Raw genomic sequence first — 14,867 nt, 5'->3', positions numbered from 1 at the left:
TTGTTTGGAAAATAGTATGTGTATTCCAATGACTTCCGCTTCCGTTGCAAACATTACAACTTGGCACGGTGTTTCTAGGAGATGTGAAGTCAAAAAACACTCTTGAGAGCGGCACTGTAGAGAAACTTCTGAATTATTTCATTTTGATTAAGCACTTCAGTGGACATACTGAATCTTGATGTTGGTCGAAGGGAGATAGGAAGTGTGAAAATGACTCTCGGCGAGCTATTCATTGATTTCCATGCATGAGGGATTCCAGCGCTGACGATGATCAATATTGCTCGGCATTTGTAGATATTTTACAGAAGTCTGTTTATGAAATATAGACAGTAGTTTAACTTCCGAAACATGATAGAATTTTGTACGAAGAAACGAATGGTTTTTGCAGTCATTGCACTTATATGGTAAGCCCAACTGTGTATGTTTGAAAATATGATAAATGCAATGATCAGTTAGAAAAAAAACACGGCTACCAGAAACACAGAAAAACTTGCATCAATGTATGCATTTGCATTGAAGGAGTCTTAGCTCTGTGTGAAATGACTACCCCCATCCTTGACAATATATCCATACTTGGTTAGAATTGTCTCCAGAAACCCATGTTTGTTGTAACAGGTGACTAACCACTGCTAACAGGATCGGGTGAACGAGATCATATGGTCAGACTCACTTACTTGGTTGCCACATGTCACTGTATCCCAATTACGTAGAATGATGCTCATAATGTTGATCACAGGATTGTCAGGTCCTTACTTAATAATTTACACATAGCTGATATACTGCTGAATGTGGCGTTAAACAACAAACAAACAAAATGTTATTTAAACTATAGATAGATATGGGGTTCATAACCATGTTATCTGAAACAAATTAGAAAGGAACATTACCACTAGAAGACAGTTAAATGCTTAACATTGCAATATGATTTGTAGTGTTTAAGTCCTTTCATAAAAATATACTGGGCAAAAATTGTTAAGGATATTTGTAAATTTTGAAATTATGAATAATGATGCATTTATTCAGTGACATACTGATAAAATATCAGGCATAGAAATACCAATATCTATTACTGATTTTGTCCAGTATATACACTAATTTTTTTGGTAAGCATGTAGGTGGTATTATATCCCTGTGTGGTTCAGCAACATTCTTTGCAGGACATGTCCAAATTGTCATGGTAGATGTGCTCTTGTTTGTTTCTGTTCTTAATAAAATGCTTACAAGATACATGGTTTTGCATGTGCTTCATCCTAGGAAAATGTTGACTCTGTTGTCCTACTAAACAACTAATAATGATATTATGCTTTTCAGTCTGTCAGTTATTACACTCATCCTCGAAAGCAGATGGTCCTTCCAGAAAAAACTGAAGGATGCACATATTCAAGCAATGGGTTAGTAAAATAATAGAGATTACATGAGTAACACTGACAGTAATGATGCATGTTTAGAAATGTGCAAGTGTACCGTATATCTTTTTGTAGCTACACATATGCATAGACTTAACTATGACCTACCTTAGTACATATGTATATTGTTCTTATTTTGATGAAAGGAGTCATGGCGATGTAGGTTTGAGCCCAGTCAGTGATGTGTGTTTTTTTATCCCCAAGGCATGTAATGCAGAGTGATAATACGCTGATATAGTCGATGCCTTGTCCGTCTGTTATTGTTTTCTTTTTAGAGCATAACTCAAAAACAGTTCAATATCTTTCAGCAACACTTAGTAGATATATGAGGCAGATCCCAAAGTGGTGACTTGTCTAAATTCTGTTTGCAGATTTTTGGGCATTTTATTTTTTTATGGTTTCCATGGAAATGATTCAGCCATAGTTCTAAAAGGGAGGGGGAGTTTCATTTCCAGAGCACAACTTGAAAACCTTTGACACTTTCAGTATCTTTCTACAAGGCTTGGCCAACATATCAAACAGATTTTGAAGTGGTGCCTTTTGCTCTCTGCAGATTTTGGCATGTATATTATTCTCGAACTTCGTTGTATTGTGGCATTCATGGTATCGTGGCAAATAAGTATTTCCGTTTTTACAAGCTAGGCACGCCTTTTAGAGGTAATTATTTGTGTCAATCGATATCCTAACATCAGTGGCTGGGTTACTGTTTTTAAATTGGCAGGATGTATCGAATCCCGGTAGGTTTTATCCAACAGGATTATTAACATTAAACTCTGGAATCTGTCTGACCCCCATCCATGAAATACATGCTATAACATTCACGTTTCGTATTTTACCATTCCCACTCCATCTGAACTACATCATCTGCATATCCTTGTTGCCAAAAATATAGTGGAAGTGATGTTATGAGCTATATTTATCGCCTGGGGAATGAAATTTAGTGTTTACCGCGATACGATGGAGTTCTCTCCTGTGGTAAATCACTAAATGTTCATGGGCTCTGTCTAATGGCTGTCACTGAAACACTATAGAACATAAAGTAATAATTTTTCCCAGATGTGTTGATTAAATGTCATGTTATTCAGATTTTACAATAAAATAGGCCTCATAAGTTCAGAATTTCTTTTCCGTTTACGGATATATCAAGTAAAGCGATAAAATGAGGTCGCAGGCTACTCATGATTTCCATATTTCTCACTGTGTAGCCATGGAGGATGCTGACACCAGGTGTCTTCAGTGTATCCTGGTGTCTTGTGATTCTTCATGCTATAAGGGAATGTAGATGTTGACTAAAAGGATAAAATGTGATCTGTTATCTATGCCTAAATATGCTATGAGGTTGGACATTCCTTTCATTTACCTGTAGAACTTATATCCTCTAAGAGTTGGAGATAATCTAAATACCAAAATATGCAACATGAATAAATGGCAAATTAAGTTACCTTTATTTTTTATCATGTTTTCTTTCTGTCATCCTTTAACTCATGGCTAATGGAAGTTGAGCTATGAATTTTATATCCATGGAGAGGAAATATTCTTTTTTATAATTAATATTGTTTCAAATTATGTTCACAGCTTATTCAAATGAGACGTGTAAGTCTGGGAAATATACAGCACTGGATGTATGCAAAAGTTGTACAAGAGATGAACTTGTAAGTATATTTTGAAATAAAGTGTGAAAATGGTGTAAACATATCACATCTATCTCTTATTCATTTCTTTTTTATCTTCTTCCTCTGAATATCACTGGCATGCTGTGTGTTATGGTTGTTTAATAACACAGCCAACAATATTCCAGCTTTGTAATAAGTTGGCTTGATGGTGTGTACACTGTATTGAGTATTTGTGCATGTTGCAGTTACATGAAAGCTTAGAGAAGACTGCCAAAATAATACTACATTGCATTCTCCATGTCAAGCATTCAGTTGTACAATTTAAAGTTATAAAAAACCAAGTAAGTTTGCAAAAAGGAATAAATGTACTTTAGCAAACTCAATGAAAACATGGCAGTGAAGTTTGCAAAAAGGAATAAATGTACTTTAGCAAACAATGAAAACATTTATTATGGAACCATGTTGAAAATATTTGCCTTTGGTTAATTCTTGGTATTTTGTCAACACAAATACAGTGGTTGATGCTACTGACAGTGATTTTGAACTGTTAACTACATATGTACAAGATCCAGGTTAGCTACAGTTCACTATTGGCATGTTTAAAATTTAGTTCATGTGATTGTACATTTATTTTCCAGAGACGAGATGTACATTACTGTCATGAAAAAGGCTACAAGTTGCTCATTCAGTGTTCAGACATGAGAATAATGTACAAAGGGTGAGTTCTACATCTGTACATTCTCACAACGGTTTGTTGTTCAATGTCACTCTCAGCAAGATTCCATAGGGGTGAGGCGGTATGCTCTTACCACGGTACGGTACGTATTGCAGGACAAGGCCTTCAGTTTGGTAAATGAGATATGATCATAATACAGAAAGCTGAGCAATAGAGCCAAAATGTACAGTGTGTAATTACAGAAGAAAAAGTAACCATCATCTTTGTTATTTTGAATGAACAAACTATCATTTCAGGACTAGATAGATGTGGTGTTATGAAAACCAAAAATATTGATTTGTTTTCACAGCATTACGGTATATTGAACCAAAGGCAAAATTCTGTAGTTCTACTAATACCGTGGTATACACCCATAACTAGTCAAGTCTGCTCCTGGCATTCCAGTGATTGATACATTGATGCCAGGGTTGCAGTGACTCACTGCGACCTCAGTTCCATTCGATTTTCAACATTGGACCCTCAATTTGATCATTTTTGATTTGATTCTTCATACAGATAAAAACATCAGATTTCATTTAGCTCTCAGTGTCTGCTCCTTTAGCGTGAAATCCATTGCTAACAATGTCTACTAACAACAGTTCTCACGAGATAATTACCCCAGTGTCAGTCAATCACGATTCACCTTGCTGCAGCTCTCAAAACTGTTCGAGTTGGGGTCAAAATTATGTTCTGGCTGTGTGGAAATAGTTATTCAAATATTAAATTGAAATAGTGATAATGGTTATCAAAATGTCACATCTGATATTTGATGAATCAAACTGAAACATGGCAGCCCCAATATGCAATTATATATCATTCTGTCAGACACTGACACACATTACCAAGTCAGTATCCCAGGTCACCTAGTTTATCTGGATGTCTTTTGTGATCAACACATTTTGCTGGGGGCCAGTCCGAAACAAGAACCCTAACAGAGTAATCCAATGTTGACCCCAAACCATTGTAAATGCCATAACATCTAAGTGGATTCCAGGACAGAATTATCCCCAAGGAACTCCTTTTTCAAAAATTACCGTTTGGAAAAGCTCAGTGGGCTTGGTTTATTTCACAGTGGTTAATGTATTGAACTGTGTCTTGGCTTGTCCTAACTTGATCACCAATATAAGGGTGTGGCGTTAAACAACGAACCAACCAAATCAGGTTACCATGCATGCCTTATTACACATATCATATCCCTGTACCAAGATCAATGCTCATGATGTTCACTGGATTGTCTAGTCCAGACTTGATTATTTTCAACCTGCTGCCTTATAGCTGGAATATTGATGAGTGTGACAATAAACATTTCATTATTTTCATAAATAACACTGATTGACACTTTTTTGTGTGACATACAGAATTTCATTTTCAAGTGGTCACGAAACTGTTCATGTTACATCCTCTACTGTTAACAGAAAGAAAGAGTCCCAGGAATATATACAGGGCCCTGTGGTTAAGCTTGAATGTTGCCATGAAACAGCTCTGACTCTGTGGCTGATAGCATGATTTCTCTCTTCAGGTGTGACATAACTCCAGATGATGAACAAAAACAGTTTTGGATATTTGAGGGAGTGTGTTTTGTTATTGGAATTGCATCCTACCTGGTTGTACATCACAGACGGAGCATGCTGGACAAGATGATGATGGATAAGATAAACAAACAGATTGCAGCAGGGATTTAGGAAATCGGCTTATGAGGGGAGGATTTGTAAATATTTATTGTTTTTGTAATAAAAGAAAGTTGTACATGTTTGAGTTTATTTATTATAGGTTATTCTATCAGGGTTCTGTTTCAACCTTAGTGAATGTGAGGGTTCCTTTGTAGAAAGGTCCATAGCACCAAGGTGATTGTGACAACACATACGTTAAGGAGGGAATAACTCCATGGTTTCCAGTTAGCCTTTCATAGTCTATTCCTCGGCAGTGGAGATTAAATCTGCCCATGTAAGGCTGCATAAAAAAGTTTAAGTGTTTCTTGGGCACATATTCTTCAAAAGTGAGTAGGGTTTTTTAAAAAAAATTGATAGAAAAAAAAATTGACGTTGGAGAAACACAGTTGTTTTTTCTCTCAGAAATACAGCTTGGAAAGTTTAGCACGTGTTAATGAGTTGTAGATTCAGTCACACTCGTTCTTACAGACACTCATTATTATAGTGAACAAATGGATGACCGGGACGCGACAAAGTCAAAATTATTTTTTAAAAAATGAAACTGATAAATTGTTACGTGCACAAATGAAAGTGACGTGCCGATGCCCAAGAAACCTTTATTTTTTTTCATTTAGCCTTATGGCCATGGGTGCCCGGCGTTGTCAAGGGTCAAGCATGGAAGTTGCTTCTGGAATAAACAAGTGTTCATGAAACAAGTCAAAAACACAACCAGGCGTCAGGGCTGGTAACTTAAAAGCTTTGGTGAATTTACTTATATGTGTGGAACATCTGAAACAAGACCATCAGGCTGGCTAGCAGTGGACTGTCCATCGGATAACGAGCCAGTCTATGACCTTATTTCATACACTGATTATTGTAGACGTCCAACAACCCTGTCACCACGTTTTTTTGAAGAAGTAAATTTCATTTGCAATGTGGGGAAAACCACTAACAAAATTACTAAACAAACATCACTCCCTCGAGGAAGAATAAAATGTTCAGCATGCTGATGTCAGCATAAGTGTAGAACCCCAAACAGTAAATAGTCAGGGGAGTTGGGAGGGAGTCACGACAATTCTGCATTTGGTTGCTGCTTAACACCGTACTTCGCAGTATCCCAGGTATATGACCTATCAGTCGCCTCTGACGACAAACATGGGTTATTTTCCTTCGCTCTATTCCTAGCATTTTTTTTCAACTCCGCAGTTACAATTTCCTCGCCCGGGATGAGTATTGAGATTAGGTTCGAATAGTGATAAATATGGGTGTAAATCCACACAGGCTGAACATGCTCAGTAGTAGTGACTAATGCTTAATTTCATGACGGTGTCTACAGTTGATTATGGTTCGATCGTTTATGGAGGAACCTGCAAGACCATCTTAAAACTGTTAGATTCTGTCTACCACCAAGACCCGAGACTTTGCCTTGGGTCCCTTAGAACTTCTCTTATTGACAATCTCTACGTCGATGCAGATGAACCATCTCTTACACAACGCGGTATATAATTATCTTTACAATACATTGCAAAACTGTCTTTGGACCCAGACCAAATCTCGAATGCCCGATAAAACCTCTATTTTCTCAGCAGAAGGTAACGTTATATTAACAGCCCTACAAGATACTCACAGGCATGCATAAGAAACGCAAGGTTTTTTTTCATCAAAACAGGAAACAAGCTCCAAACCAACCCTAAAATTCCTTTAGAACTTCTCTCGTTGACAATCTCTACGTCGAGGAAGATGAATCACCTATTGCACAACGCGGTATATAATTATCCTTACAAGACATTGCAAAACTGTTTTGTCATTAATACCCTCTATGAGGATTTAAACAAGAAATCTCCCCTTGGTCCGCCCCTTGGGTGCTGAATTTAACCATTCATTTCTGCTGCCGGCACTGACCTGAAGAATGTATCGCGTTTGCGTTCTCCTTATCCTTGGCAGTTGGTTAGGCCACTCATATACCTAACATTAACCATATTTACAAAATCAGAAACAAGGAACCCACAGTATAGACACGATTTTAATCAATCAAGAGTCAAATATAATACATATAAGTCCTTGTTTACAGACGGGTCCAAGGATCGTGGCGCAGTGGCTTATGTCACTGTCTTTGAACCCAGAACAAATCTTCTCGATCGCCGGAAAAACCTCTATTTTCACTGCAGAAGCGAACGTCATATTAACAGCTCTACAAGATACTCACACGCATGCATAAGAAACGCAAGGTTTTTTTTATCAAAACAGGAAACAAGCTCCGAACCAACCCTAAATTTGTGTGAATGTTTGGCATATAGTGAAGCCTGATGGTGTTATCAATAATTTTTGTTGCGTTTTGAAAGGTCCGAGTAAAACCGCATCAATAGAAGGAATCACCAAAACGCACCATGCCAATTAAAACGTAGGTGCCATGCACACACTTCTCATGTAATCGAACATGCATGAGCTGTCACCACCATTAGTAGGTATAAGACTGCGCAAAAGTTGGATCTATCACTCCTTCGCTAATGTCACGTTTAACTCAAACTGAAAGAAACCGTGCGCATGGAACCGTGCGTCTCGGTCGCGTGGAAGGTGGAGTGTCTGTCCAAATTGTTGCCCATCACTTCGACATAAACATAACCACGATTTATCGTCTCCAGCATGCATCGATGCAACGCTAGACAAACCGCAGATGACCCTTCTCGGTGCGGTCGTCCAAGGGTCACCAACCCTTAACAAGGTCGGTAATTTCCGGTCAGCACCAGTCAGATCCGTCCTTATCTTATTAGCCAATGAGACGTTTTCCCTCAGATTTTTGTCTGTGTGACCCCGCTTGTATTTCATGTATTTGTTATTGAAAGTATTCTTTATACCTGACTTGCGTGTGAGTATATATTTATAAACACCTTAAATATAAACAATATGTCATCCTTTCAGACTCTCTTTTTTGCCTTCAGGCTGTTGAAAACCTTTCTTGTAAACACCTATTAATTTAAATTCTTGAACTATATAATAATCTTGCTTATGGTCAATACGACATCGTCTTTTATGGTTAAGCAGCCGCATTGGCATTTCTGGTGACTCATTTCTGCTGATGAAGGCAGCACTCAACAAATCTGTGACACCACGTCTTATTCCAAAACTTTAGTTTTTATATCCGTGATGTAATGCAGAAAAAGTGGAATACGCAAGTAGTTATCAATAAATTACATGCAAAAAAGACCTATTATCTTTATATCTATTTGAATTGTCAGTTCAGATTTGAAGAGGTCATCATGCGGCGATGTCGTATTGGCCGCACAAGATATATTCATGAATACCTATTGAAAGGTTAGGATCCTTGTGATGAAAGAATCAGGGTCAAGCATGTTTTGCTTGACTCCTGAATGTTCCATCACAAGGGGTAACTATCTTAAATCACGAACTATGAAGTATATTTTTCAAAATATCAGTTCTCATTTAATTATTGCATTTTAAAAGAAAATAATTTGTTAAAAGCTGTGAATAGATCAATATTTTAAGACTGAAAGTTTGAATTAGTAACTTAGATTGTCGCTGGCTGTATCCTCAAAGAGATTGGTTGGGGGGGGGGGGGGGGGGGGGGGGGGTTCGTGGGATGGGGTTAAAGTCCCTTAACATTCCGAGTAAATTAAAACTGTTCACTGTTTTAATCGTAGAATGTGTGTCTTTTTAATGTACGTCTAACCGTCTCCAAATTGCTAACATCTAAAGGGATGGTGTATATCCAGCTGGGGTCCATGCACAAAGAAAATGTTCTGTGAGTCCCCCTGGCCTCTAGTATGGTGATCTAAAATCAGTTGTTGGCAATCTCTAGTCTGGTTTTACATTGTCTTGTTATTTCTAGTTAAACTGTTCTAGATATAATTACTGGTTTTAAGTGGACATCTGTGATACACTAGTAGTTTTACTGTTCTTCGTCAACAGGGTTATAATTTTTAATTTTATTGATCTATAATGCACTTATCAGTTTTTCTCGTCACGATATGCTTGGAATATTGCTGACTACAGCTATGACCTCACTCACTCATGACAGTGATTAAATGGGCGGGTTCTTGGACTGTTTCACGTCAGTGTGACTTTAATACAATTACAAACGGCGTAGGAACCAATGGGTCAGTGAGGGCAGACAAAGAAATGATACGGAGTTTGGCATTAAGCCAGTCTACATTCAAAATATACTGGACAAAATAAGTTAGGGATATTGGTATTTTTATGATTGATATCTTCTCAGTATGTCAGAGAATAACGCATCATTATTCATAATTTCAAATTTACATAATATCCCTAACTACTTTTGTCCAGTATATGTGTGTATGCCACAGTCTAAGTAAACTCATCCTCAGTACTTTTCGTTACACTCCACTACTCAGTCTAACAAAACCTTTTGGGAGGTCGTGTCAGGTAAACTTTGAGATTGACCTATCAGAACACAGCTTACCAAATCGCGAAAGTGGACATTCGCACATACCTTTTGAACTATTTATCTCGAAAAGGTTCGTACCCGAACGAATCCGAATGCTATTTAGCGTACGCTCGCTTCCGGATGATGCACACGGCGTACGTACAACCATGACAACGGTGAGTAAACAGTCGCTGAAAATGGTTTTGGTAATATTCAAGGATGTCATATTGCGGAAATATTAACTAATGGTAACCATATCAACAGAAACCCCAAAGCGTATATACTGCAGGTCAAATAAGTGTGTTATAGTTTAAGTTATATGCGGATTTTTGTTTGTGGAGAGATCCGTGTCAGTGACCTGAATATTTTGAAAGTCCGTCCGATCCCTAAATAGTAGCCTTTGTCTGATTGATTAAATCTGTTTAACCGTCTCGTGCTTGACTGGACTGTCATTGGTCGCCCAAAGGTTACCTGACGCGACCTTGTACTAGGTTTTTTTAGACTCAGTGGTGGAGTGTAACGAAATACACTGAGACTAAGTTTACTTAGACTGGTGTATGCCATTTCTATCTTTGTGAGCCCGAGAACGAACTCACATTCTCTCGTACGCACGCACGTACACGAACACACACACACACACACGAACACACACACGAACACACACACACACACACACACACACACACACACACACGAACACACACACACACACACACACAATTTCGGTTCTCAAAGGGGATGAAAAGAATTTACATATATCTCTTCAAATACTTCCGGTTCCAAAATGGCGGCAAACGACAACGGGTGAACGTGGCTCTGTCTTTACGTCTCATACGTTGTCGCATCGCACAATGACTCGATCATCAGAGAAAAGTTATCTCCCTTGGGAATACAATGTCCCAGTCAAGATATCAATAATCAAATAATACTACCAGAATTGAATTACAAGGCATAGAGAATATTACACATACAGAGTATATATTTACACACTGATGTCCAAGTTCAGTATTCTCAAGGAGAGTCGTCTCTTCATGATGAAGGTGGGAAAGAGCACCTTTACGAGAAGCTAAGGAGGTAAAACAGAGTCCCGTTTCCTGAGGAGTAAGTTGTTCACGAGAGCAGTAATTTTATTTAGATGGGGGCGAAACGGGTCAGTTACTGGAAGAAAAGGTTGCGAAATGGGGAGAAAGCTGAAATAAAAAAAAATCATGTACAGAATGTGAGGTTTTGGGTGATACAAGTTCCTGGGGACGACTGTGTGAAAGAAAACCAAATCACAAATCGAGGTTGCAACAGAGGGTCGTGCATCCAGCAGGAGGTTGTGCAAGAGTCTTCTGCACAAAGACATTCCCCTTTTCAAATGTCTGTCGTAAACAGGAATGTGAATTTTGCATGGTGTTTTTTCTCTCGATAACATTCTGCATTGATCCCGGATGTTCTTAATGAATCATATTATAATTGTGTTTTGATGGTAAGCATAATCGTGCGTCGTTTACTGAGATGGATGACAGTGATATTTACAATCGCCATTCTTTTATCAACATTTGACGTGCGTTTAGCCAATCAGAAAGCATTAACCACTCTTGCCTGGCGCCAGACGGCGTGATTATATTGATTCCAAAGTGTATCATAAATCACGTAGATCCTTTCACTACTTTTGTAAAGATAACTAATGGCATAAGTTCAGTTTCCCGTCCTGTAGGCTCAGAAATATTTATTCAACACAAATGATACCGCAATTACACCACATGAATGTTTAAAAAACTGAAGATATTGTTTCGCCAGAGGAAAGAGACTCAATACACCACCACACAAATTGAAGCCATTAGTGGTGTTCGTTCGGATCTTTTACATGACCAATCCTTTGTTTGATATCATCAGTAATGATGAACTGTTAAACAGTTCTTCGTAAACACACAGAACGGTAATGAGTGTATATTTGATACTGCTGCCATTGATGTGATTTTGCACCCTGGTGACCTCGATGTGGCCATGGAATCAATGGGTTTTCTTCTTATATTTGTTTGTTTGTTTGTTTTCTTTGTCGCCATTTAGTCATCTTTTCACTCCGATTGTCTGAAAAAATGGCGTCATATCGTCGATCTTCGCAACTCTGACGCCGTGACAAGCGACAACCAAATCATCTGGTACCCCTTGAATACTAGATCAGTTTTACACCGATTCCACTAGCTTAATGATTACAGCTATTTGCAATTACAGCAGGTTAATAGCTTGAGGCCCACACATGGTATGTGGTAGAGTGATTTCAATGGGTTGAAACACTCAGACACTTGTCATAAGCAGTTTTATCATGTTGTATTTGACATGATATTTGGTAGGTGACTTGTTCTTGAGACAATGGACGAACACGAACACATGACATATTTACATGGAAAACAACTGTACTTTATACGACCTTTCAGCGCGAATTCTTGCTCCTTCACCAGGTAGATAATGGTTTGTAAATAAAAACAGTCAAAGGCTATTCACTACAACGTGAACTACAAAGGCTATTCTCTAAGGGAACATACTGACGTGGAAACAACTATTAGGATAGCGATAGTCTATTGCAACATACGGTTGCGATTGTGACGGTCTATTTTGACCAACAATTGCAATAGTATTGCAAAAACAATATATCCAGGCTATTAACAGCCATTCTATGTACAAATGTGTACAGTCTGACCTTCAAAGTACAATTAAATACAATATCTGATAACTTGTCCCAGTTCGGCACCAAATGCCACCTACTTGAAAGTATCTTTACACCCATAAGCATAAGTCATGATGATAAAAATAAACGCCTTGAATACGTATTATTTAAATTATGGTCAGTTTTAGCTACTGGATGGATGTGCTTTAGATAAAAACATGAACATCTAATACTATTTCATCCAACCACAGGGACGAGTACCGCTTAGAGTGAGTCAGTGAGTTTAGTTTTACGCCGCACTTAGCAATATTCCAGCCATGTGGCTGCGGTATGTAAATAATCGAGTCTGGACCAGACGCCCATGTGTCAGTTGTTTGCGTACAGTGCTTGCTCAGGGAGCATGTGATTCTGATTAGAAGTAATTCACCCTATAATATGCTGGACATGCATACCCATTTCGCAAATATCTGGTGTCATCAAACTGGATTACAACATGAGAACTGTGAAAATTGCAAGCATGGGACACTAAAGAACAACGGTCCATTATGAGTATTTACAGAGCTATTTATCATCTACGCCAAATTTAAACTATTTCTCAGGTTAGTCACAACTGACTATTCTTTTTCAGTGACATTAAATATATTATGTAGTTAGGTGACATCACCAACGCGTTGCCGCAGATCTATCACAAAACATCAGCATTGTTAATCATACTCTTTGTTGTTATGGACCCCTTGGGCATTACTGTGCTCGGTGTGTCTATCTCCCATATGCCCGTATCAAAAGATGGATCATGCAAAACATTAAACACAAATGAAATCAGTCAACAGCTGCCGGGAACAAATTCTAAATCCCTGTGTTTTAAACACACAATCAGCGAAAATGTAATTTGAATGCGGAGCGCTTTGTTGATACGCTTAGAGCAATAACGACGGTAAAATAGTAGCCCTAGTTATCGATGTTCCGAACATTATTGTGAGAATTAGTGGTTAGATTAGAAACAAGTATGACCAACGGAGCTTCAGTGCCATGTCAGAGAACCTTAGTTGGAAGTTTATTTTTTTCTTACGTCATCGTGTATAGTCTTTCAAAACAAAGGCTGTGGTGAGATATTTATATGCCGTCTTTATTTATAGGTATCGTAACACTTGGAACCCATGAAGATCCGGCTTAGAAGTGATCTTCAGTAACCCATGCTTGTGATAAGAGGGAAATAACGGGATCGGGTGGTCAGGCTCGCTGACTTGCTTAGATCGATGTTAATGGCTTTGTTTTCATCTCCAAAGTCACTGATCTACATTTTTATAGCAGGATCCAGTGATCAACTGCATGAGCATAGGCTTATTTGGATACGAGGTCAACCGTGTCAGCGAACGTCCCCAAATATGAATATCTGTATACAAATGTTCATGTCATTACCAGAACTTTGCCTTCCTCTACAGATGCAGTTATATAGTAGGTAGCAAAGGTACTGCGTGGTCCCTGGTATGGTGATCTACCTTCAGTTGTTGACGATCTATAGTTTATTTTTCATATGATCGAAATAGAACTATTAGTTTTGACCGCTAGCTATAATTCCAGTTGTGATATTCTAGTTGTTTTACTGTCTTTTGATGAAAGGTTTTTATAGTATACACATATTGCATTTCAATGTCATATATGTTCTTGTCACGATATGACTGAAATATTGCCCATGTGACGTTAAATAACCCATGCTTGCCGTAAGAAGCAACAAGCGAGATTGGCTGACCAGACTTGGTAGACATATATCATCATATCCCAAGGGCGAGACTGGCTCACCAGACTCGCTGATTTGGTAGACATATGTCATCATATCCCAACTGCGTATTTAACACTGCTCATGATGATGATCACCGGATTGTCAGGTCCAGACTCAATTATTTACTCACCCCGCCATATGGCTTGGATAGTGATATGTGTCGCGTTAAACAACGAGACAGCTATAGAGCAAGTTTGCCCTCAAATTGCCATGGCTCTGCTCAGAGCAATGTTTGACACAAACGGCTCAGTGTCTGTCATCGCTACATAAACCAGTGTATCGAATTTTCCGTTATGACAGTAAACTGTATAAGAATCAAACGTGTGACATTGGTTGCAAGATCACAAACAAACCAACCAAAATACATAAAGTCGTGCAGTCAAACGTTTTCTAACATAATAACAACTACGATAAACAATTATTTATACTCATCTTCCACGCACAAAACTTAAAGAAAACAAAACGAAAGAATAATAAGCAAAAATGAAACAAGAATAACACCCCTAAGAAAACTAAATAAGATACATGGGCAAAGAAGATAAATAACTGTTTGGCTGTTTTAATGTTGAATTCCCTTTCTTATCGAGTTGTGTATCATCCATAGATATTGATTTCAAAGACTGCATATTGTGAAAATCGATATAAA

General features: G+C 38.1%; 1 protein-coding gene across 1 annotated transcript; it reads left to right on the top strand.

Moving 5' to 3' along the window:
* The first annotated feature begins 27 nt into the window (after positions 1 to 27).
* LOC137276998 (uncharacterized) lies at positions 28 to 5,482 on the top strand. The gene is made up of 5 exons (XM_067808653.1): positions 28 to 404; positions 1,312 to 1,391; positions 2,982 to 3,058; positions 3,658 to 3,737; positions 5,254 to 5,482. The coding sequence occupies exons 1-5, from the start codon at positions 349 to 351 to the stop codon at positions 5,414 to 5,416; spliced, it is 456 nt and encodes a 151-aa protein (XP_067664754.1). The 5' UTR covers positions 28 to 348; the 3' UTR covers positions 5,417 to 5,482.
* Positions 5,483 to 14,867: the final 9,385 nt, after the last annotated feature.

The sequence above is a fragment of the Haliotis asinina genome, chromosome 3 (assembly GCF_037392515.1).
Source record: "Haliotis asinina isolate JCU_RB_2024 chromosome 3, JCU_Hal_asi_v2, whole genome shotgun sequence".
Lineage (NCBI taxonomy): Eukaryota > Metazoa > Mollusca > Gastropoda > Lepetellida > Haliotidae > Haliotis > Haliotis asinina.
This window is presented reverse-complemented; position numbering and strand designations above follow the sequence as displayed.